The 24,792-nt window shown below is 39.5% G+C and overlaps 3 protein-coding genes across 4 annotated transcripts in view; 1 reads left to right on the top strand and 2 right to left on the bottom strand.

The window, feature by feature from the left end:
* Positions 1–12,618, top strand: part of garre1 (granule associated Rac and RHOG effector 1) — a 34,299-nt gene extending 21,681 nt beyond the window's left edge. For both annotated transcript variants that reach the window (XM_008405536.1, XM_008405537.2), the window contains 12 exons: positions 1,605–1,817; positions 2,442–2,582; positions 3,274–3,369; positions 3,477–3,638; positions 4,573–4,731; positions 6,159–6,256; positions 6,961–7,086; positions 7,163–8,241; positions 9,694–9,859; positions 10,990–11,127; positions 11,269–11,344; positions 11,449–12,618. In XM_008405536.1, coding sequence (XP_008403758.1) covers positions 1,605–1,817; positions 2,442–2,582; positions 3,274–3,369; positions 3,477–3,638; positions 4,573–4,731; positions 6,159–6,256; positions 6,961–7,086; positions 7,163–8,241; positions 9,694–9,859; positions 10,990–11,127; positions 11,269–11,344; positions 11,449–11,781 — 2,787 coding nt within the window. In that variant the 3' untranslated portion in view covers positions 11,782–12,618. The remainder of the gene's footprint in view (positions 1–1,604; positions 1,818–2,441; positions 2,583–3,273; positions 3,370–3,476; positions 3,639–4,572; positions 4,732–6,158; positions 6,257–6,960; positions 7,087–7,162; positions 8,242–9,693; positions 9,860–10,989; positions 11,128–11,268; positions 11,345–11,448) is intronic.
* Positions 12,619–13,484: 866 nt separating this feature from the next.
* On the bottom strand, positions 13,485–15,279 carry ss18l2 (ss18, like 2). The gene is made up of 4 exons (XM_008405535.2): positions 15,123–15,279; positions 14,894–14,970; positions 13,725–13,809; positions 13,485–13,647 (listed from the first exon to the last, which is right to left on the bottom strand). The coding sequence occupies exons 1-4, from the start codon at positions 15,189–15,191 to the stop codon at positions 13,591–13,593; spliced, it is 288 nt and encodes a 95-aa protein (XP_008403757.1). The 5' UTR covers positions 15,192–15,279; the 3' UTR covers positions 13,485–13,590.
* An 823-nt stretch (positions 15,280–16,102) lies between these two features.
* Positions 16,103–23,438, bottom strand: lsm14ab (LSM14A mRNA processing body assembly factor b). Its single transcript, XM_008405534.2, has 10 exons — positions 23,097–23,438; positions 21,985–22,148; positions 21,259–21,403; positions 20,655–20,846; positions 20,315–20,395; positions 19,999–20,175; positions 19,531–19,687; positions 19,358–19,384; positions 17,999–18,239; positions 16,103–17,842 (listed from the first exon to the last, which is right to left on the bottom strand). Exons 1-10 carry the CDS (start codon positions 23,218–23,220, stop codon positions 17,819–17,821), a joined length of 1,332 nt encoding a protein of 443 aa, XP_008403756.1. The 5' UTR covers positions 23,221–23,438; the 3' UTR covers positions 16,103–17,818.
* Positions 23,439–24,792: the final 1,354 nt, after the last annotated feature.

Consider the following 24,792-nt stretch of genomic DNA (forward strand, 5'->3'; position numbering starts at 1 on the left):
GTGTGTGTGTGTGTGTGTGTGTGTGTGTGTGTGTGTGTGTGTGTGTGTGTGTGTGTGTGTGTGTCACTTTACAACCACAAACTTCAATGTTCTTTATTGGGATTTACTATATACCTCAGCAAAAATGATTGTGAAACGGAAGGAAACGCGTAGATGGTTTTTCATATTTGTTCAGTTCCAAATACAAAATCGTGGGGTGCTTTTCTATTCAGCCCATCTGAGTCAGTACTTGGTAGAGCTGTCTCTACCAGTTTTGCATACTTGGTTGCTAACATTTTTACTCACTCTTATTTGCAAAATACCTCAATCTGAGTCAAATTAGATGGGGAGTATTTTTGAACACCAGTTCAAGCTTTATTTTCCAAGACTTTTTAAGTCAGAAAATAGTTCAATATAAACTATTTTGTTGTAGTTCTGGCTGATGCATTGTAGTTGATATGTTACAAGCTGAACTTTTGTCCCAGTATTTTTTTTTTTTGTGCACATCAACAGCTTCCCTGACCTTGCTGATGAAGGCTGATTAAAAGTCCCCAAAACACTCTTTAGTTTTTTGGTTGGAAAATATGTTTGAAATTTTTTTGTCTAACCATAATATCTCAAACCTTTTGACCAGTTTGTGTTTGTACCATGACAAATCGTGAAGACAAGAGGTACGGAAACTTTTGCCAGGCATTGTATGGTAAGACAGGAAAAAAGCATCACTATCTCCTAAATAAACTTGAGCTGATTAGGTTGTAAGAGGAAGACATRCTTCTGAATGATTCATRATCTTATCATTAAACAGATTAGCCACATGACGGTCTGCTGACAGTCATGTGGCTACAAATGTAGGCAGATGAGAGAGATGATTCAGCAGTTTAACGGGGCCGAACTGTTGCAACGCATGTTTATAAATGTTACAAAAAGCAATCGGTTCATTATTGAGAATAAAACACAGTCGTAAAACTAAAAATGTTATTTACAATTATTGTCACGAGTTACTAAATAGCCAGAAATAAGGCTGAGTTACTAATTGAATTGCTTGTGATGTGTTAATTGTTGAAATAATTGTGAATTAATTTAGAAATGGATTAACTGGAGTGTACAGACTCAAACTATATAAAATATACATTTTGCATTTAAGAAAAAAAAGTCTTTGTGTAGAATGGTATAGTTTTAGCTTCACCTGATTTTTATTAATTGTTTAAAATTAGTTTATTAATTGGTTAATAGAAAAATATTAATCAATAGATCAACCCTACAATGTATTGATCAGAAGTTCACTAAAAGAATGATATGTTGTTGTATTTTAGCCAATAAAATGTTAATTTTGTTATTTAAAAAAGGAATTGAATTACTTTATTTGCATCTGCAAGCTTAAGTGGTTAAATGAAAAATTTGCAGAATATACACATTTTTCTTATCTAATTACTTGTCAGAATATCCGATAGAATAATCGATTACTAAAATAATCTTTAGTCGCAGGCCTGGTCTTTGGCTTGCCAACCATTCACTCAACAATTCTCCCAGTGACGTCCATGTTGTTTAATTTCAACAGCCTGATTTTGTAAGACAGATTTTCCTGGTGATGTGTTGTAACAGAAATGGCTTCCGTGTCTGTCCAGGTGCTGGGTCGGTGCTTCGTCACAGTGATGCAGGTCCATTTCCAGTTTCTTTCACAAGCGTTGCAAAAGGTCCAGCCTGTGGCCCAGAACTGCCTGGCAGAGGCTCTTGCACAGGCTCAAGAGCGCTGCGTCAACTCCCGCTCCCAAAACTCCGACCTCGGGCCTCTAACGGAGCTGGAAGAAGCCTCTCGCTCATGGAAAGGTGCAGCTGAGGTATGCAGCCACTAGCCCCAGGAGTTTTTCCACGTCTGGACTGGGAAAAAAAAATATTGGGTTTGTCAGTGTGAGGTGAAAATTCAGCTTGTTACACATTCCTGATAAATGCTAACCGTGTGATTTCCAGCCACAATTTCCTATTTCCTATTTCCCGGGCTGCTGTGTTTGTGTGTGTGTGTGAACCTGTGTTGCTTTGACTGCGCCCCTCTAATTCAAACCCATGTAAGGGAGCCTGTTCTGTAAAAGGACCCAACTAATCCTCAGGCTAATCAGTCTCTCTGGCTCCCTTTTGGGTGTTGTTGTATACAGAGAGGCAAAGAGGAGAGTAGTAGGTTGATTGATCTGTTAAACCCTGGCATGCTGAGTGMCGGCCCTAGAAGAAACAAGAACTGCATATAGAGTGACAGCATATAAGCTAAAACCATTTTCTTTTTAAATCACTCTAAAAAATATTCTGCCTGTTTTTTTAAATGTTGTAACTAACGAGATTTAAACAGTGTTATAAAGCAATTAATACTGAACTGAAAAAAATATTTAATGATGTTCAAACATAGTTGAGCTCTTTTTTTTTTTTCCTTTTCTCTAGTGAGTTTGTTGAGCTGTTTGCTGTTATGTGTTCAGGCCACAGCGAGGCTGAGGGAACGGGGCCGGGACAGCTGCCTGGCTGGCCTCCAGGTTCAGCAGCTCTTCTGCTCCAACAACACCACCATCCCTGAACATCAGCTGAAGGAGCTCAACATGAAGATTGACAGCGCATTACAAGTACGCTTTCAACATGTTCATCAAACCTAACCTTACTTTTTTAAAACGGCTGCTGTTAAACTGGCACATCATACAAAAGTTTATTTTGGATGATGTGTAAGAATATGAAAATTGTGTTGTATTGACCCTTTACACACAGTAACATATTCCAAATATATATWTTTTTTTGTTTAAACGATTTTTAGCTTCAATTGGAAAAACTCAAATTTTTCATTGAAAATTTTGAGTTTGTAAATATTGCATAGTAAGGGATTTTTAAAATTTTTATTAATGGTAGCCTCTCAGGGCAGCAGTTATTCATCATAGTTCTTTACTTTTTTGCACMACATTTTTTTTTACTTCTGCTTAACTTTCCATGAATATGCTTGGTTACAGCACAGTTTGGACTGCAGTATTTATTCCCAGTAGCCGTAATGATTTTATATAAAAAAACATTTTTATACGTCTTATTTGTTGTAATATTCAAACCTTTTGACAAGCTTAATTTWGATTTTTTTTATTAGCTTTAAGATATAAAAGTAACAGTGATAAATGCATTGATAAAACTCCCAAAGAAAAAATTAATCTGTATTTTAAATAGTATCACTTATTGAATTGAATTACGGAAAGAAATAATCTCATACTTTTTCTAAGTTATTTGCTAAAAGTATTGCTGTATTTACTCTGCTACTTGTGTTTCCTGTCCACAAAGGCTTACAAAGCAGCTCTAGAAAGCCTGGGTCATAGTGAGTATGCACTGAAGGCAGGTTTTCATTTCAACCCCAAAGCTGTGGAGGCAGCCTTACAGGTGGGTTCAGTCTTTGCAAACGTGTAGTTTTGATAAAGTGTTTGAAGATATGGGTTCAGGTTTGAATGTGGAGTTTTGTTAACATGTKTGGGTTGTTTTCTATGAAGGGCTGTTGCAGTGAGGCTGAGGCTCAGCAGGCAGGCAGGAGGCAGACCACCTCCCAGCCCATCCAGTGTGAACTTCCCACCATACCTGTGCAGATTGGCTCTCACTTCCTTAAAGGGGTCTCCTTCAACGAATCAGCGGCGGAGAACCTCAAACTGAAAACGGTACTCTCCGGTTTGTAGCATCTAAAATAGGGGTTCGACCTTKAAAAAGTGGATTCTGCCTCTTTGTCACAGTCAACTATTTTTAGTTTTATGTGTCAATCTAGGTTTTAAGGAAAGTTGTTTTCTGTGTTTAACAATGCACTCTCTATCGAGGTTCTCAAACTTGTTACAACACATACCACCTCAGRAAAAAACATCTTGGTGATACTTGTGGCCAAAAACAAAGATTATTTACACTTTTGACAATGTATATGTTATTAAATACTAAAGACACAGTACTATGCAGCCCCCTTTTGTTTTCATGTAGATACAGTATTTCTTTCACTATAAAAATTCAAAGTACTCCTGCTACAAAAATGATAGTTACAATGAAGCTAACAGCACTGGTTTTCAGGTTATAATGCTTGTYGTTTTTTCTGCAGTGTCAAAAGAGCATTAGGCTGCTCCTTTAGTTCACACACTAACATATATTCATCCAACAGGAATATTTCTAAACTCTTCAGTTTTTCTTTAGAAGTTRGGGGAAAATATACTGTCCTTCTTTCAGCCTGCTGACTGGAAGTGCACAGCAACAGGACAGTTTGAAACATCTGTATAAAGGCTAATGAACTGATTCSTATTAGGTTTTTACTAAGCCTGGTCACTGAGAATAATTAGTAAGTAGATCTCAAACTTGGAGCTGGAACATCATTATATAKATATAGACATTCATATATCTAACTTTGGACTTCTGAGGTAAACACTGCAAGAGGAACCTTTCATTCATATTTACCAAACAAATACCACTTTCTTTTTTAAAGTTCTGCTAAAAGCAGACAAAGTGCCACCGTTGAAGAATTTCTCTAGTTAATTTTTTTTATTACCGTCTCTGGTGTGTCATCATCAGATGTTAAAAGCAGACATTGGTTAACATCCATCCATGTTTTGTCTGCAGCACACAATGCTTCAGCTCATTAAAGAGCTGCTGGGACAGAACGGAATGACCCCCAGGGACGAGTCTCCAGTCACAGAAGTCCTCAATCAGGTTTGCCCATCCAGYTGGAGGGGAGCCTGTAAGACGGCTGTCCAGCTGCTGTTTGCCCAAGCTGGTCTGGTGAGAAGCAAACCTTTGTCATGCATTTCATGTTGCCTTTTAAGTCTCTGCTGTATTGTTCTCGTGTGGAAAGTAAATGGGACGAATGTGTGTTATTTTGAACTGCAAACAGTTGCTGAATCTTTGTCATTTTTTTCCCCCATCTTGCTCTTTGTTTTCATTTAAATTASTAACAGATACGATCAGACCTCTGTAATGGCTTAGAGGTGTAAACAAACACCAGAGACACACATAAGAGAAGAAGCATTCCTTTATCATCTGAATGCAGGATAGGCTTGCCTGGACGGGTCTGCAAACAAAGCTTCTTTGCCCTTTGTCTTTAAAATAAGGAGTCGAAATGAAGCTGGGTCATCGTCGTGTTTATGTTAGACCACACAGGGAAAAAACGGAGTGTTCCCATCAAGCCCTCCCTCCTCAGTTAGAACTGTAAAACAGTCCTTAGATGATGAATGAGCGTCTTGCATTAGCCCCTAATCGGAGGCTATTGTCTCTAAGCTGAAAATAGACTATACCGCTGCGTGCATGGACACACACACCCACACACACACAATAAAGTCACAATAAAACACCTGCATTTACTCATATACTTGTTGTCAGTCTGAGCAGAGTAGTAGAGCTCCTTTTTTCTYTTTTAATGCTGTATTCCTTGAAACTTTTTACTCTTTATTTTTGACATATGGATATCTATGTTGTTACGTTGTTCAAAARGTTTAAAGTATATGAAGTTATATATAAATGGATGGATAAAATATAATGGTAATATTTTATTTGTATAGAGCTTTTCTAAGTACTCAAAGATGCCTTACAGGAGTACAACAATATAGAATCAAACAATGGAACAAAACAGAAAAACACACAAAAAGGGCAGATTTGACATTAAAACCAACGTGAACGCATCCCATATTCTTCTGGATACAATATATATTCCCCTCGCTCTCTGTGATCTTTCTTGGATTTATTTGACATGTCATACTGACATTATTTGTTTATCTGTGTGGCTCTTTTTGGTTAAAAAAGAAAAGAAAAAAAACTCCAAGTGGGTTTTTTAAGGATACACCTGCTCTGACAAAAACAATGGAGTCATTTCCTGTAATCCAGGAAATGGACTCCTCCCTACTTCCCTCCCTCTCTGTGACCCAGCTTCCATGGGTTTCGAGGAGCCAAGGCCACTCTCAGAGAACTTGTGGACAGATTTGCTCACACTAGCAGGAAGACATKCTGCTTTGACGCTGTCTGATTAAAAGCATTCGGCTTCCTCACCTTGACCTGCCTCTCGCTGCTTGCTGGTGAACGAATGCCGGACAAATCYAAAACGGGTTATATATTGTCGTTGTATACTGTCCAGCTACTGCATAGTTAAGAGAAGTTGTTTTCATTTGCACACTGTTGGAAATTGATTGAGGTGTTTTGTTTTTCTGCCTCAACAGGTGGTTGTTGATACGGCTCAGATAGAGAATAAGGAGGCCTACGCTCCCCACATCACTCTGGAGGGATCCAAGGTGGTGGTCCAGGTTCCTTCAACATGGTGGGTCTACCAACACATTTTCTAAGCCGTAAGATTAAGGCAGCGTTGATTAAAAACCACAGCGTTTGAGATCTTTWATCTTTAATTTGGCTAAGAACACAATGTTTATATGTCATATCTGTCCAAAAATGGTTCCTTTTGTGTTTGGATTAAATTAATGTGACTTTGAAATAGTCTGTTAGTCTCTACTTATGGTCGTCTGTGGGGAAGAARGGACTGAAGCAGGGGTGTAAAAAGTATAAACATCATATAATAGAAAATACTGCATTCATCTTCAAACAACCAGGTTTATTASTTTCTCCTGCTAAATCTGCTTTTAATGAATTTACTAAACTTGGCTAAATTCAGGAAGCATTTACAAGACAGTGACCTCAATCCTGTTTTTGTTTCTTCTGAATAGACCAAATGTTTGTTCTTTCTTTTTTTAAAATTTTTTTATTTAAGTATTGTGGCTTATTTTATTAAGTAGGAAAAAAACCAATTTTTTGGCTTGCAGGTTTTTATAACTTGACGATTTTTGTCCATGTGACAAAAWGTTTGGACACCCCTAGACTAAAGTCTTTTATCGTCAGTGATGGACACAAAGACGTAACTAAACATTGGTCAACACTGTTACAGTTTGGTTTCAGATAATAAACCAAACTGGTTTGTGCAGTACAGTCTTGGACATCGTGTAGAGTTCACATCTTCTTGTTTCTGCTCAGGTGTCTGAAGGAGGACCCGGCCACCATGTCCCTGCTCCAGCGAAGCCTTGATCCAGAGAAGACCCTCGGACTGGTAGATGTGCTTTACACAGCCGTGTTTGACATCAACAGATGGAAAGAGAGAAAGTAAGAGGACGTTGAACCAAGAGTTATTTTTCTTTCTTCTCATTTGTCGATAACACTTTGTGTTTCTCTGAAAAAGGGAGCAGGCCTTGCCGACCATTCAGATCCAGCTGCAGCGTGAAAGCCCAGAATACGGTGGYCAGGCGGACATGCCTACGGGCACCAGCTCCAAAACCTCCAGTGGCTTGCCAAAAACGATATCTAAACTGACTTCCAAGTTTGCCAAGAAGGTCTCATCTAGCTCCAACAGCGGAGGCAGCTATTCCATCCCCAGCACTCCATCCCGCAGCATGCTTTCAACCAGTAGCTCGGACGACAAGGCCAAGGGCCTCGGGCACAACGACGGGAGGGTACAGAGTATTCTACAGATGGGCGGCTTGTCCAGCACGCCTGACGCCACCCAGCAAAACCAGCTGGCTAATGGCTCGGTATCTGATGACCAGGGGAAGAACCTTCCCACTGACCAAGAGATGCAAGATGTCATCGACTTTCTCTCAGGATTCAACATGGGCAAATCCCAGCAGGCGTCACCCCTGGTGAAGAGGAGGAACTCTGTGGCCTCTGCTAACCCTGCGGAGCTGAAGCCGCCGAGTGGCCACCCACCCGCTTCCCAGTCCATTTCCTACACTGCTCTACAGACGCCGTCTAACTCCCTAACTCAGCCGCCTCCGTCGGTGCAGAAGCAACAGACTCAGCCTCAAACCCAGCCGCCCCCATCCCAGCAGCAGCAGCAGCCTCCTCCGCCTCAGCAGCCTTCCCCTCCTGCCCTGCAGTTCTACCAGCACCTCCTGCAGCCCATCACCCAGCAGCAAGCTCCTCCTTCCCAGCTGCCACCCCAGCAGACCCCACCACAGGTTCTACCACAGCAGAGGGTGCCTAACAAATGGCTTGGCACCTCGGGGCAACAGCCTGCAGCACAAGGCCCCCCAGCAGGACTGTCCCCCTTAGGTCCCATCAGCCAGTGGGGGTCCCCAGGGCTGTCTGACCTGAGTTCAGACCTGTACAGTCTGGGCCTGGACAGCACCTACATGGAGACCGTTATCTCGGCCATGCTGGGTCAGAAGCCACAGGGGCCCCGCAACAATACTTGGCCCAACAGGGACCAGAGTGAGGGGATGTTTGGAGTCCTGGGAGACACAATGCCCTTCGACCCAGCAGGTAAGGCCACGAGTTGCCATCTACCGTCTGGAAGTTTGAGCATCACAAAAAATTATAGGGGACGTGTTACGCAGGTTTTACATTTAGCATGTTTTTGCATTACCATTTTGGTCTCTACTGCTTATGAAAACAACCAAAGCTCTTAAAGAAGAAAAAAAACACCCAATTGGTTTTTGGCAATAAGTTAATGGTTTTTGGTAACTGGAAAGCAAGCAGTTTACAAAACTTCCGGAAATCAACTTCACAAATCAGCAGGCTCTGCCCTTCACCTAGCAACCCCAGCAGAGCCTGGCTCGTTGCTTAGATGGCTCGGCAAGTCTGACCTGACAGTTGTACAGGAAACAGTATGACTCCAAAATGTAAACTCCAAAAAGTCTGTGCAAATCAGAGTGATTCCGTGTTTAGTGGAAAGTCTAGTGGAAGGAGAAAATATGGCAGAAAAAYGCTGCACAATCAACAAGAACAGCCTGGCTAGGATTGAAATAAGAGTGTGACTGCAAAAGTTTCTACACTTTGTCCTTCCACTTAGCTTTCCATTAATTGGTCTGTATACCAAGGGATATTATCAAGTCTCTTATGAATAGTTCACCTCAAAATAAATAAAAAGTGAGTGTTGGTTCAACTTTATGTTGCTCTAATTCACAAACATGTCCACAATTGGACCTTTCAACTAGAAAAAACCCCATAGCTTTTGATTCAGGCTTCATTATTGAACCAACTCACTCTTGATGCTAACATCAGTCCAGAGGACAAAGCCTGTTGATTGCGGCATAAAGACACAGACAAATGAAATGTTGGGGGTCCGTTGCACCAGGAGAACAATGTTCAGAAGGTTAGTGGTCGCCTTGAGCGAAACTGTAAAATCGCCTTGAGCTGAAACTCCTGAATGCTTGCTCTGGGTGTTTTACTAATCAGCTTAAAAAGTTTATCATCTGAAGTCTTTCTTGACTCATAAAAGAAAATTAGTTTGCAGAGATCCAATTACATAAACAAAACAGGACAGGCAGACAGGAGAACATTAGGAACAAAAGGCGAGATAATCACCAACAAAAGCTGTTTAAAACCATTTAGTAGCCATGTCGTACGTAATTATGCACCATCCCAATTTGAATAATCTAGCCGAGCAGCTGCATCATCTGGATGAGATGATAAATTGGGGTTATGTGCTGAGCTGGGCTTGTCAGTTTCTATTTACAGCGCAGCAGACTCTTTTGATTGCAGTCGAAGCCTACCGTGCAGAGTTGACTTATGGCTATTGTGATTTTTCTGCCATCGTAGACAGTCTGGCTTAAATGGATTGAGCTCCTGGGTATGAAAGGGAAAAGCTGAGGGCGTCAGAAACTCTCATGTGTTTATCTCCTCCTCCCCCACCCTCCACACACCCACCTACCTTCCTCTCTCTCTCTCTCTCTCTCTCCCTCTCTCTCTCTTTCTCCCTCTCCCTCCATGCAGTTGGCTCTGACCCAGAGTTTGCACGTTACGTTGCCGGCGTCAGTCAAGCCATGCAGCAGAAAAGGCAGGTGCAGCACATCCGTCGCCCCAGCAACACGCGCAGCAACTGGCCGATGCCTGATGAGCAACACAGAACCTGGTCCCACCCAGAGTACTTCAGTGAGGGGTAGGCATCTACAAAGCACATCTGCCATATCATTGACTTCCTGCTTTGAAAAAATTGTAAAGACTTAAAGAGGAGCAAATGAGGTGGGCAGCAGATGGTGTCATCCAGGACATGTTACTGTGAAATATTGTCTCAGCCAAACATCATAAGACTCTAATGCAGCAACAGTCTTCAGTCAGAGGCCTCTTCAGAGTGCAGGACTGACTGCTACCACAGCATCGCCATCCACAATGACYGTTTGAAGATACTTGGATGATATTTGTTACAAAAACATTTAATTACCTTTTGGGATAAAAGAAGTATTTTTAAATTAAACTCAATGTCAAAACAATTTAAATGTCATTATTCTGTAGTGAGAAAAATGATTAGAAAACATTTAAAACAGCTGCCAGTCCTCACAGGAGTAAATKTATCCTGAGCTCTGACTACGATGCTCATGGAAATTGCTATAAAATACCAATTAGTTTCTACTGTCACCACTCAGAAGGTTAAMATATTAAAACTCATAATGTTGCAAAGTTACAACTGAATGAACTGCAAAGCCTTTGGATTAAAGCCTGCTGAACAGATATGAAGAAAATYGAGTCTGTAGAAATACAGAAATTTTACATGAAAACCTTAATTGATTAAAAATGGATGGAGTCAGAGTATTGATCCTGTGTGATTTAAATATCAATTCACTGATAATAAATCAACAGAGCAAAATGTAAATGCTGCTATAAATGTAGCTGGATTACAAYAACAAGACTTATAAACATTTAGGTGCAATGCAGGTCATGAGTTATTTAAACCAGCGGTTCATCATCTTTCTCAGTAATGTTTGTCAGTGTTTTTAATTAAATTCCTAATACAACTGACGCCATGAGGCATTTGCCACATTAATCGCGGTTGTTGTCGTTTAATTCCACCTACAAGTGTGAGACGCCATCCTGCTTACACACTAATCCAGGAAAACAACCTAGAGGTAAATAACCRCTCTGTCGTCTTTTCCGGAAACAAATGCAGGAACGTCATTTATGAAATGATCACACGACTCTTAAATGTCTTTAACTTGGTCGTAGCAGGTCCTGCGCATCAGATCTCCAAGTTACTATAAGATTGTAATGAAAACACTGCGGGTGCTTTCTCAGGGAGGCCGTAAACAGCAGTTGGTCGGCCAATCAGGGAGACTCGGCCAGCTCCAGTGACGAGACTTCATCAGCCAATGGGGACAGCCTGTTCTCCATGTTTTCCGGGCCGGACCTCGTAGCAGCGGTTAAACAAAGGAGGTGAGATTTTTCACTGGTAATCACTCRATAACTACTTTTTAAAACAGAGATGGACAAACTGAACGTTACAAGATAGAAATCATGAATTTGAATGAAAAAATCAATTTAATTTGTGAYGTCTTCTCCTTTGTCTTTCTTTAGGAAACACAGCTGTGGTGAGCCAGAGGTGTGCACCCTGCCTTCACCYCCTCTCCATCACATTGGTGACGATAACCAGGTAACAGGCCGAACATTTTTCTATTTCCAGTTTGCAAGTGACGCAAACCTTCGTCCTGACCTCTCTTCTCRAATCGTGACTCATTCGTACTCTCTGCCCCGCAGGACAGCAAAACTAAAACCTGGCCCCCGAAAGCGCCGTGGCAGCACACCACCCACACCCACACCATGCCCAATCCCAGCTCTTCCTTGTACCAGATGAACCTGCCTCCTTCCTCCCAGTGGAGCGACTCCATGCAGATGCTGCAGTCRCCCGTGTGGTCGACCGCCGGCGACTGCTCCGCCTCTGCCGGGATCTCCTCTGGTTTTCCCTTCACCCAACAGCAGCAGCAGCAACAACAACAGCAACAGCAGCAACAACACAAACCCATGACCAAGGGCTTCAAATCCTTCCCCCTCAAACACGAGCATCGGCCCTCCTACCTTCACCAGTACTGATCRAACGAGTCCAAAGTAACGTGCCGCCGAGGATCTGCAGCTCCAGTCATTAAACTCCACACCCACTGAATTGGAAGAATTTGTAAGCCTCAGAGGCGACGTTAAGTACACACACTGGCTCAGCATTTTTGTATTTATATTTTTCCATGTCAAACATCTCCACATTAAAAGAAGAGAAAGGCGTATTTTGATGTTTTCTGAACTGCCATCTTTTAAACTTTGAACGGTGCATGTGTCATTCTGGCAGCAGTTAGTCTAGTGGTTGTTTCTCTGTCCTCAGACAAGAGCTGGAGACGTGCACGGCCGTCACCCACTTGCTTCTGCAGCTGCGTGCGTGTGTGTGTGCGTGTGTGTGAGAGAGAGACTAGAGGGGAGAGGATTACGAGAGGGCAAGGGCTTGGAATGCTCTCATTTCTGCCCATAATAAGTATACTGTGTCTACATAGCTGTAACTGCCAAATCTCATGCAAGATGACTCGGAGTACAGCTAGCATCTTACTGTTTCATAGCTTGTAAAATACTGAAGTTGAAATATAAATATTTAGTTCTTTTTATCAAGAGGCTTTGAGCAGGCTCAGCATAAATAAAGTAAGCCACTGCAGAGGTGGAATTTGAGAGAAATACACTACTTTTACATCAACTGACCAGAGTTCAGAGTTATAGCTGTATCTATGTGCCATGTTGGTATTGATAGCACTTGCAGATTATTTTCCAACCAAAGCGTTGTTCAGAGGACGAATGGTGCTGAGGAGGCGTGCTTATTGACGAACATGAAGTTTATTTCCTCCTCTCCAATTGGCGTTTTTTTTTCTTTCCCTTTTGCTCAGAAATAAAAATWAAAAAAAACACTAACTCCCACAAACCTAATGTTTTCTTTGAGATATTTTTGTGTACAAGTATCGACAGTATTAATCTTATTTTTGTATTACATGTTATACCATATATGTTAGTACTTTAGACATGACATGATTATTTTCCACCTCCCTGTATGTGAACAAGCACATTTCTTTCCTACAGTCATAACTACACCATTGATCTACAAAGGTTACCAAATATACCATGCTAAACACTAAAACATTGTGTGAAAAGGGGTTTCGTTTTCTTTACAGCCCTTGTTCCCTTGGTTTTATGGCAGTGGGCTGCATTTAAAGGCCCAGAATGTTCTTTTTGTGATGTTTGCGGATGCCAATGTTGCCTGTATTTATGAAATGACACCATGTTTTCAGATAACTAACATACTTAACATGTTTACAGAGAATAGTTTGTTGTATATACATATAAATATATATCTTTTTATAGTTAATGTGCTTTGCACAATCAACATATAGGGTTTGTTGCTTTTCGTCTGTGTTATCTCCCCAACTGTTGCAGCCTTTTTTTTTCTTTTTTTTTTAAAGACATCATTACAGACCTTGGACTGTAACTGTTRGCTTCTCAGCTGTGTACAAATGGTTTACTAGTGGCTTCTACAAAAAGATGGAGAAAAATAATAAAAACATGTTACCCTGAAAGACGAAATGAAGGGGGACTGCTTGGCTTATGTTGCTTATTGTTCTTTTGAGCTGGCAACTGATTTTTTTTCCCCCCCCACAGTGTACCAGCAATGCAAAAAACGAATAAAAAATTAGCAATTCGAAATGCAAAGCGTTGTTCTTATAGGTTAAAAGTCAGCCAATTATTCCACATTTAAATTCCCACACATCTGGAAACAACTTAAAAATGGTCTTTATTGTGCACATGCTGGAATGAATAAAGTAAATTTTTATTTCTCTATAAAAGTCCTCTGACGTGAGAACTGTCCTCCCACWGTCACCGCGTCTCTTCGTGTCCATTAAGAGCAGGTGTTGACGCGCTGCTGGGTGAACACTGGGAACAAAGCAGAGTTGAGGATAATAAGCTCTCACTGCTTCACTCTTAATAAGCATTCAGTTTCTTCTCCTTACACTTGTGATGGGTGGAGTGTCATCAGGACTGGCGTCAGCTATGGTCGCCAGATAGACAATGTTGCGGTGCAGGATCTGTTGGTACCTGTTTCACATGCAGAACAGACCAGATTTACTGAAGGGCTATTTCCCTGTTTTTAATAACTACAATCTGCTGCAGCTGAAAATCAGATCCACTTGAAGGGATCAAGCTTAAGCTGATCATTTTATACCTGTTTAATCTTTAAAATACAGTTRGAGTTCTTTTAAAACATGTRTTGAATTGAATTTGTGAAAACGAAAGCCATTTTAAGACTGGTTCCTTCACTACATTACATGTCGTTCAGTTAACACTATTGAAAGCATATATACACATAAAGAAAACAGGTTCTGCTGTAGGAAACCTTAAAGAGTAATTGCGAGACTTTTTTTTTAGACTAAGACATGGTCTGTCTTGGATGTAGCCTTAAAAATCCTATTTTTATGTCTGCACAAGTAGAATAAACTGTAAATCACATTCTGTATGTTACAGAACCACCAGGCTAAAGTTAGCTTCAGATTCTGCAATAACAGAGTGATTTATAACTCCAAAATAGKTTCATCTTAAGGTGGTCAGATATTCTCAAAGCCTTACACAATTGACCTTTTTTGTCTCAATAAATGTATTACAAATCCTAAACTATGTTTTTCAGAATCTGAAAAACAGTTTTTAAATAGGACCCCAAGAAAACTGACCTGATGCCAACAAAATCTCTAAATTAATCTGTTTGATTAAAAACAGCGGTGGGTAATAACTAGTTACATTAACTTARATAACCTTTTGTGGTGGTGGGAGGAGGAGGGGGATCGTTTAGGGGGTTTACTACACTATACGTTTGTAATATTGGCATGAAGTATCGCTAGTTTTAACCTACCCACTTTGAGTAAATTTACTGAATGAATATAAATATATTTTAACCAAAATACGTAACGGACACACTCACACTTTATGTTAAAGTGAGACCTCTTGTTTCTAGACAAGCTTTGTTTGTCTATCTGCTKAGCCTGTTGTGCCATTTACAGATCGAGCCGATCTTATATATAATATGCATTAAATATAATCCGTTCAAGTAATTCAATATTGAACTGGCATAGAGGTAAAGTCCAGTGTGCAGGGTCATGAAAATCATCAGCAGGCTGTTTTAACTTACTGCACACACTCCACAGCGCGTCCTTTCTGCATATACTCGGTGATGCATCTTATCAGCTGGTCGTTTTCATCCAGTAGCTACAGCAGAAAAAAACACAGGAGAGATAAAATAGTCACATTTACTGACCAATATGTCGCTACATTAGCTATGAATCAGCGTTTCAGACCAAGCAGGAAGTAAAACGCATCCTTGCTGACGCTTTATCAGCTTCGTCAGCGTCGCTTCTTACCCTCTGTATTGTTTCTTGGTTGATTTTTGCCTTCCCTCGGAGCTTCTTTGGGACAAAAACAATCGACATGTCTGAACTGTCCTTGTTTACCTCTGATGGCCGCGCATTTTCTTCCGCCGCACGTCTTCTTCGCCTCCAGAATTAAATGACTGTGTTGCATCCGCAGGATTAGCGCCATCTGCTGGAAAGTTGACGGTCAAACGCAGCTTCTCATTTCAACGTTTTAGTTGATCAGTGCCCCCCCCCCAAACAAAAGATCTACCAGTTGTATGCGAAAATATGTCGTTAAAGCTTTTATGCAAGTACAAATGTATTTATTCTATTTACAAACACATTTCAATTAAACACCGTTCAGTTTTTATTTGTAGCAAGCTCAATTTAAAAGCAGAAAGGATAACACTAGGACAAACCTTTAGAAAAAGATGATCTGTCAGTAAATGTTAGTTTCACCCTAAGCCATTAAAAAAATTCCCGACAAATATACATATACATTTTAATTCAAAATTAAAAGAAACTTTTGGGAATTGAATATTCCAATGCAGATGTGCAAGAATTGCATTTTTGTTCAATTGCTATACAACCCTAGCAAATTATGTCAAATAATTTCAGATTAAAAATGACCCCTATTTTTAAAATCAAGAAGAAAGCAAATGTTTAACAAAGTTATTAAAAGAAAATAAAATCTTTCTAGTTAGTATGTGCAACCCATGATCCTGCAAGGAAAAGCAGGTATAATCGATAGGATTCAGAGATGAGACATCAATTGGCAGGTTGAAGATTTAGTAGATTTTCAGTTGTTTCACTCTTCCTGATGATGGATTGAACAGTTTGATTTGTTCAAAAGTTGAGACATTTTATTACCCAAGTTTGGAAAACCATGCATGCACATCAAGGCTTTGCGCAATAAAGCAATGCAAAAAAAAAAAAAAAAGGAGGAAGGAAGGAAAAACTCAAACAAGAAAATAAACAAGGACGACATGTAAATTGTACAACTCTTTATTTTTTGTAAAAACTCAATTTTGATGATATCCCAAGAAAACAATTCCAGTGACTGGAAAGAGTAGCAAACATGAAAAATGTCAGTTATAACAATTTAGGCTYAAATCAAATCTTATTGGTTGCYGTTAAAGCCAATATAAAGCATTACTTCCACAGGCCATCGTGCATTTAGAAGTTGTTTGTGCGATAACCTTATAAGACATTTACTGCGCTGCCAACTTAACCACATTTGAAGAAAAAGGAAAAAAAAAARWRTMTATTCTCACCTTGTAGTGCCAGCAGTACTTCTGTCACAATGTAACATTTAAGTTAATGGGAGAAATAMGAGGGGAAAGAAATCATACCACCATGCTCAAGGCACTCCCTACAAAGTTTGAGGATCGGATTTAAAAACAAACGAGAACCTTCTTGAAAGTACTGGTCGCCGCATCCAGCTTTTTGTCCCTTTGTTCACGAGTCGGTAAAAAAATAAATTCACTCCTGAGAACGATCACATTGACGATGCAACAAATGGAGCTACAATTTATCAGAAATCCAGTTAAAAATGCATCTGAACCCTCGTCAGACGTTTCCCATGTTGAGTAAACAACTCCTGTAACACTACAAGTGCTTCATTTAGCTGTGTGAATTGCTGCCTGACATAATGGGGGACACACCAATGAGTACGACAACACAAAGGGACGTCTTTACATAAACAACAAAAAACAAAACAAGGACTTAAAGTACTGAAATTACAGGAACGTACATATAAGTGACAAATTTTCCATTGAAGACTTTTTTCTTGGCAAAACAGCAAATTTAGGGAAATAGAACTTGTTGTCTTTTGCCAAGACGTAAGATAATTAACATATTTTCAACACAAATTAGGAAAAAAAAAATCACCTCCTTGTATTTTTAACTATGTAAACACAGCCAAAATTAAATCCCTGTGCAGCTGAAGCTTTGTCAAACATAYCGAACAAAAGAACTTTGATGTCTGCATTTGAAAGCTCTGGGTACCTGCAGACATCCAGCAGGAAAACAACTCATCTGACGCAGGAGGTCTGAGAGCCAACATTAAGTCGAAAGGGGGGAAAAAAATCAGCTGGTTTTAACTAGTTTTACATTCATTCTTTACAAACAGTTCTGATTTATGATTCTGTAAAGCCTCACTACTTCATAGAAAATCAAAGATAAACAAAAAAATACTACTAATGAAGTAAAAACACTGAACACATGGCAACCTAACTGAGCAGAAAAACGCATGGTGCAACAGGCAGTGGTGACAGATTTGGTGCCGACAAATATCAAAAAGAAAAAAAAAAAAAAAGAAAAAGAGTAAAGCTATTGATCACATGGGCTGCAATCTGCTCACAGTTCCAGAGCGTACAGCTCCTAATATCGACAATATCAAAGACAACTTTAGTAAGAAAGGAATTCAACTGATGCAAAAGTACGCAATTACTCCAAAGCTTTGTATTTACATGTGATCTTCTAATTTTTCCAACTAAACTTCTGGAGAAAGAAACCAAAAAGTCTCAAGGTGGAGAGCGGGAGTGGGGCCGTCACCCCCTGGTGTCAGGCAGTCCACCGAGGTGCTGGTGTCCAAATAATGTCTTCATTCTTTCTGTCAAATGTAGAGACCACAGGAAATTTCTACAAACGGCATAATTTCATGACAAGTGGCTACAATTCTTGGTGGATCCATCACTGAAGTACTACGCAGCCACCTTGTTATCCTTCTGGAACAGATAAAGAAAAAGCACCTGGAATCAGCAAAAAGCTGATTCAGCTTTTCTTTCTACTAGATTTCAGTTGAATACGTTATGATAATATGATATATGACAATATAATATGAATATGATAATACAGYAATTAAGCATTCTTGTTATAGTTACCCTGTATTCAAAATCAGAGAAATCACGGCCTCCTCTGCCACCTCTGAATCCGCCTCTGAAGCCGGGCGGGGCCCCCCGCGGCGGCCCAAAGAACCCTCTGCTCGATGGCCGGCCCCGGCCTCCGCGGGGCCCCATGTACCCTCGCCCACGGAAACYGCCTCTTCCACGTTGGTGTCGGAGAGGGATGCCGAAAGTCTCTGCGTTCATTCGTCTCTCCTCTGCCCAGGTTGGCCTGCGCTCCCTGACACAAACGCAAAGTCGGCTCACAGTTGTTAACTTTGAACAGCAATAAAAAAAATAAAATTAAATTAAAAAAACACACAAAATGTGGAGGAACTGCTTGGTAACAGGAAGCTTTTGGTTCCAAATGTTCACATTTTGCTTTAAGTGACGGTAGGATGCAAAAGCARAATAAGGATGTATTTACGCCTGACCAGAGTTTGTTTCCCTTGTTGGTTCTTTTGTCTTAGTGTTAAATACACTCAAGCAAACTCCGGTGCTGACCAAACAACCGGACTGAGACCCATTTCTTGAGGCGGTCTCGCTTCCAGGCGAACTCTGCTGCAGTTCGCTTCTGGTTTTAATACAGACCAGGATTAATCTGAACCAACTACAGGAATTACACGCCTTTTTAGGACTTCACCAGACACCACTGCTGGTAATTCTCGTAAAAATACTGTAGCTAATGCTGTTACTGCATGTAATGACTGAACTGAAGTCGCATCTGATCCGTTTTCTGCTTAGTCATGCTGCTGCCAGCATGTCGTGGGTCAGACAATGCAGATAATCTGGTCTCATTCAGCTTGCACCAGCATTTACTGACACAGTTATAAAATTTGAAATATTACAGTGTGAAACCTGCATTGTATGAGCTGATTTAAAAATTCAAAACGCTGTTTCAGTTGTAATAACAGGACAAATGTGCACCACAGAAATGCAGCAGCAGAACCTCCAGAGTTTGCTTACTATTTTAGTCTGTGTTCTGTCCCACCCCATCATTTCTGTCCAATGGGAGCAAAGATCATCACCCGCATTGCTTTGTTTACAAATTATAGTCCACTTGCAAAAAGCAGAAGAAGAAGAAAAAAAAAAGAGCAATTTGAAAGCAAACAGCACAAAAAAAACATTAAATAAAGTCTGCTTTTGGTCCAGACCAAACAAGGGACTTTCCTTGAGTGAATACAACCTAAAAACCAAAAAAACAGCCATCATTTTATTTGTTTTAGCAAAACTAAAACAAATATAATGTGGTTATTCTACAGAGAAATTTTAACAGACTTCTGAGATTTGACTCGGTTCACCAGTTAAAAATTTGCCGCTGCAGTAAATGATGAAACTTAAAGAGAATATTTGACTTACCTTGGAAATCCGCCATCACCCGATTTGCTTGAGGAGATAAAAACAAAAAGTCAGTTGCGGTTTCACATGCTGAAATATATGAAGTTCATGAACATAAAGTCAAACCAGTGATGATACAGTTAAATATCAAGTCCACACAGAGTTGGATGCATCTGCTGTGTGAGCTGTCGTACCTTGAATCATCACAGGACAGGTTATCAAAGAAGGACTTAGTCTTGTCATAGTAGCAGGTGTTTATCGTAGCCTCCTCTTCCTCAGTGGCGCCCTCGTTGGCTGGATGTTCCGAGTCAGCAGTTTCTTCTCCGTTCAGAGCCTTTTCAGGTTTGTCATCTGTTAGTTGAAAGAAATCAGAAACAACACTTTGCTTTTTTTTTTTCTTTAGCAGAAAAAAAAAAGAAAAAGAAAAAATGCTCATCTAAAACAAATTGTGTAATTATTTTTTAGCATTTTAGAGTCTGGATGATGCAGAGGGACGTTTGTATTATTTTTTTAAAGTACGCAGCTCTGCACTGAAAGATGTAAACCTGCTCCTGAGTCCAAGTAAGGTGATGGTGATAATGAGTTCCTAAAGCTGCGTTTAAGCATCGTGTGGCGCAGCTAACAGCTGCTGAATCAGACATCATCCTGAGCCGAAATGTTACCTTTCAGTTTCAGCTTGTTCTGAAACTCCTTGTCAATCTCATCCTTGTGAAACTGGGCGTTGGCAGTTTCAAAGTCAAAGTCCTCATCAAATTTCATGGTGCCATCTTTACGCAGGTTTACTCTGCCCCTGCTGCGGTTTCCTCTTCCCCGGCCGCGGCGGTTGGACTGAACACCAGCTAATACCRGGAAAACATTCACATTTAGAAAATAGAGCAAGTTTGACAAATATAACAYTAAGCATGGTAAAATCTCTTGYTAACAATACTGCAGACGAAGAAAACTGATTCCTGTAATATTTGCTTAAGTTTATTTTACCAATTTGACGCCTGTTAGGATCCCGGTTCTCAACAGCACCCTGCTCATGATCGGGCTGGGAAGTCTTCTGAACAACAGGAGCTGAACAATAAACATTCAGATGCTCATCAGTGAAAACAGACACCAAAAATTAACATTTTTGCCTCCGACTGTGTACGCAATCTTTAACCGGCTTAGTGACATCTTCCTCTCTGAGTAAACTTTCAGACTAAGTCAGTATAGAAACGTTTTGAACACACGATAGTAATAACTTTAGGCATTTACAATTTATACTCCAGGATGAACCAAATAAATAAATATCTGGCACTGACACAAACATATGAGCTTGTTAAAGCCTCACCTTTCTTCTGCTCAAGCAGATCAGGGGGTTTCTGGCTGCCAGTGGCGGAGCTGCTGGGTTTGGCCGTCACTCCTGGCTGACTCCTCTGACCAACGGCTGCAGGCTGACCATGTGCAGCTGACGGGGGAGCCTGCACTGACGGCTCCACAGGGGCACTTTTAGCCAAAGAGTCCCGCTGAGGACTTGTACGTCCTACAMAGYAAAGGAAAAAGCAAATCTAAGTTGACGTTGATACAACTTTGTATTGGATCCGCTGCTTGTCTTTGCCCAACACATGAACGCCGAGCACAAATAAATGCRGATAAACTGTTACGCTGAAAGGCTTTCATTCTTTTGATTTGCTGCAATGCTATGAACAATGGAGGTGACTTTACTTTGATTGTGTCATCTATCAGACAAGTCTGCTTCACTAGTAAAAAACGCTAAAAGTTGTAATTTTGTGATAAAATCAGAGCCTCTTGTTCTTTAATGACAAAGTTTATACACATTCTCAACTACAAATAAACATTTCTTTGGTTATAGTGCATCCTGGCAACAAGATTTTGACTATAAGGAATGTTTGTCTTTTTTCTTCTTTTTTTTTCTAATTGTGACAGCGACTGACCTCCAGCAGATCCAAACTGCTGCGACCCGATTGGTGGAACGCCAAACTGGCTGTAGGAAGGAACCGGAGCCCTGCTGAATGCTGCATAGGAACCAGCTGACCGGAATGATGGTGCAGATGCTGCACTGGAGGTTCCAATTGATGACTAAAAAAAGTAAAGACAATTGTAAGAATACACATACGTTTTTAATAAATTGCTCAACAGTTAATAAAATAAGTAAATCCGTGCAAGCCTAAAATGACCAATACACCACCTTGCATACACTACTTATAAGCAATTTGATCAGTTGTAGTTGAAAAAAATAAAATCATGGTCTTTCTCTCTCTCTTTTTTTTTTTTTAACAGCAGATTTAATTTCATGATTCATATTTAATTCCTATAAATACATCTCATTCGTTTTGGCCCATTTAACACATCRTTTATTATCTCCATTTTAGGCACTTCGTTTTTTGGGGAAAATATCTATTTTGATGATCACCTTTTACATCCGTCTAATGTAAAGAGTTCATTGGTACATTTACAGTGAAAAGTGTAAAATAGGAGTGTGTGGCAACATGAATTTACTTTTAGAAGCAATATGATTTTGTTTTCAGTTCCTGAAAAATAGCRTTTCTGGAGACATAACTTTCTTTTCTGATCAACATGGGTGAAGACAAAAGACGTTTAATACAGAAAACGTGAAAATCAGCATAATAAGCCGTTTTTCTCCACATAAATACACTTACCTGCACTATGGCAGGGTCCTGAGGAAGAGAGCTAGTGGCTTTGGGTGGCTCGCAAACTGTTAGGTCTTTTATATCGCTTCCTCTGAAGATGATGTACTCAAACACTTCATCCCGAGGAGGTATAGGCCTTTCTGTGGGACGGTCTTCAGTGCCAAAAGAGCGAACTGTTTGGAAATAAAATGCAAAGTTACAAAAATCAGCTACTATAAGTGAATCTGTGGCTATTATTTGAGCTGTGATTACTTGATTGGTAAATACGCTTACAGATACAGGGTACTCATAAAAGTGTCCTCCTGGAACACTTAGAAAGATCACAAATGTGATTTTTTTTTTTGAATGAATAAATGACTATTAGAAGTTAAAACAATTTCAATCCAAGCATTGATTTTTTTAAAAACTGTACATATTTGCTGATGAATGTTGTAATTTGAGTCACAATGTTTCACAAGTTAAGAGAGAAAAAACACTACAGCTCTTTGATTTCTTGTATTACTTCAAAGTCGTTTTGATGGTTGAAACATTACATTCTTTTGGTTTTACATTAAACTCTTGCTTGCATAACTACAAYGATTCTTCCAATATTTTTCTACTAGAGACCTAATCAATAACATTTAAAAAATAAACAATGGATGAGGCCAGTCTAGAACATTCTTTAAAACTAAACACTGAATTAAAATGCAATGACAAGGTTCACGTTCATAATCTATTCATTGTCATATTTAAAAATATACAACGGYGAACCTGTTAAAAATTGTGATTAAACTTAATGAAAATGTTTCAGAGCATTAAAAAGTGACTTGTATTTCCCAATTATCTTATAAAAACTGGAAATTCGGACTTAAATACAATTCAAGGGGCAAAAAATGTTTTATAGTATAAATATGCAAACTGTTGAAACCATTTCTCTCTCAACGGTGGATTAAAGAAAAGGCCGAAATCAACGTAAACAAAAGAGATAGCGTYACCACAGTTTAGCTAGGCGTTAGCAGGCTAGCAAAATGCTAGCTAACTAAGAGAACTGCGTTAAAAAGCACATTGACAAAACTACTGTTGGAAAATTCCGAATTTTGCTCGAATGAGAGCTACAATCCTCTTTGGGTGGGTCTTCTTACCTTTAGCAAGAGCTACTGTCGAGTTTTCAGTGTCGATGGTGTATAAAATTCCTTCATAGCGAATCTCGGCCTTAGAGATTAGGCTAATTTTGCTGCCAATGTACGGCGTCCCTCCTCCGCTCATTTTTATCCGCTGAGTTAACTAAAGCGCTCGTTATCGAATAATATGTTTATCTTCCGACRCAAAATCAAATGTTAAATATTCTGAAGCAATGTTTCAAAACTGCATAACATAAAACTAATGAGATGCTATCCCTGAACCACATTCGTCCCGTTCCTTGACTCCTTAACACGACATGGCCGACTTCATTTTTRCTTCCCCCGCCGCTAAGGATTCTGGGACAAAGATTGTGCTCTAAAAATACGCTTCCTCTCTTTTAATTAGCTGCTCAAGTAAAACTACTTGGATTTAGAGAATAGTTTTGGACTTCAGCAAACACATATAATCAAGTAACTTCACCAATTTAAATTATTCAATAAAAAAGATAATTCGTCAATAAAAGTCAACCTATCGCCAGCGGTTATTGGACAAGAAGCGGGGTACACCATGGTCAGCAGTCCATTACCAGACATAAGAGACACACAACACCCAAACATTTTCATTTTGCAATATTTAAAAAATTATGTAATTAGAGAGGCAACATTTTTAAATATATAGGTGCAAATTCTGTTGTTTTAAAGACTAAAATGGAAACACACACACACACACACCAAAAATAACACATTCAATTTCAAACAGAAGAAACGCTTTTTATTTTTTTTAACATGTGAAACATGTGTTACATATGTATGTTAGAACACCGTAAAGTATTAACTACTAAGTGGCAATTTATGATGTGTACCACGTATTAATGTGACCGCCAAATACTACAAAAGATTCAGCAGATAGAAAAAAATAACTAATTTATTTGGAGAAACACTACACTCATTGGTTGTCAAAACATTTCAGATACAGAAACATGTCTTTTTCTTTGGACCATCATCACATTTTACAGTGCTCTTAAACATCATTTGCAGGTAAAACTACTCACTTGAAATTGTGGGACAGGTATTAACACAACCCAGTGGTGCCAAACACTGATTCTGATTGATTTCAATTGTCGTGTATAAAACCATTTTTACTCAAACTGATTTGTTTGGATGTTTTATATAGATCAATATCTCTTTAATAGCAAACAAACCCAAATTAACTTCTATGTAGTTACAGTGGGAGATCTGTAGTGAAGCTCAAATGTTTTCATGTCCACAACAGTTTTGAGTTTAAAGTAATCTTTCAATTTTAAAAGACTACTTTAAAATGAAAGTAAGAATGCCCCAACCAGACTCCCAAGTCTGATAGATAATTTGCAATGAGACAAAGATTAGGGTCAGAGCAAGGAGACTTTCCAACTTCAAAGACTTAAAGCCCCTTAGAAATGATAAATTATCAAACCACTGCAGAAAGATGGAAGGTTTCATCACTGTCATGCCAATAAACACTCTTTCTCTGATCACTAAGGGATATGAATGGTTTGTTATTATAATCAAATGTAAGAAAACATAAATATATTCAAAAACATACTTCTTTTACTTTTTTTTTCTTTTGGAAGATGTATGTTTCTTTTCATGTCAGAAACCATCAATTTGGTTGATTAAAAGAAATTCACACCCAAATTTGCTGAGGGTATCAAAAATTGGTAACAATGATATACTGCAA

This window comes from Poecilia reticulata, linkage group LG3, assembly GCF_000633615.1.
Source record: "Poecilia reticulata strain Guanapo linkage group LG3, Guppy_female_1.0+MT, whole genome shotgun sequence".
NCBI classification, from domain to species: Eukaryota; Metazoa; Chordata; class Actinopteri; order Cyprinodontiformes; family Poeciliidae; genus Poecilia; species Poecilia reticulata.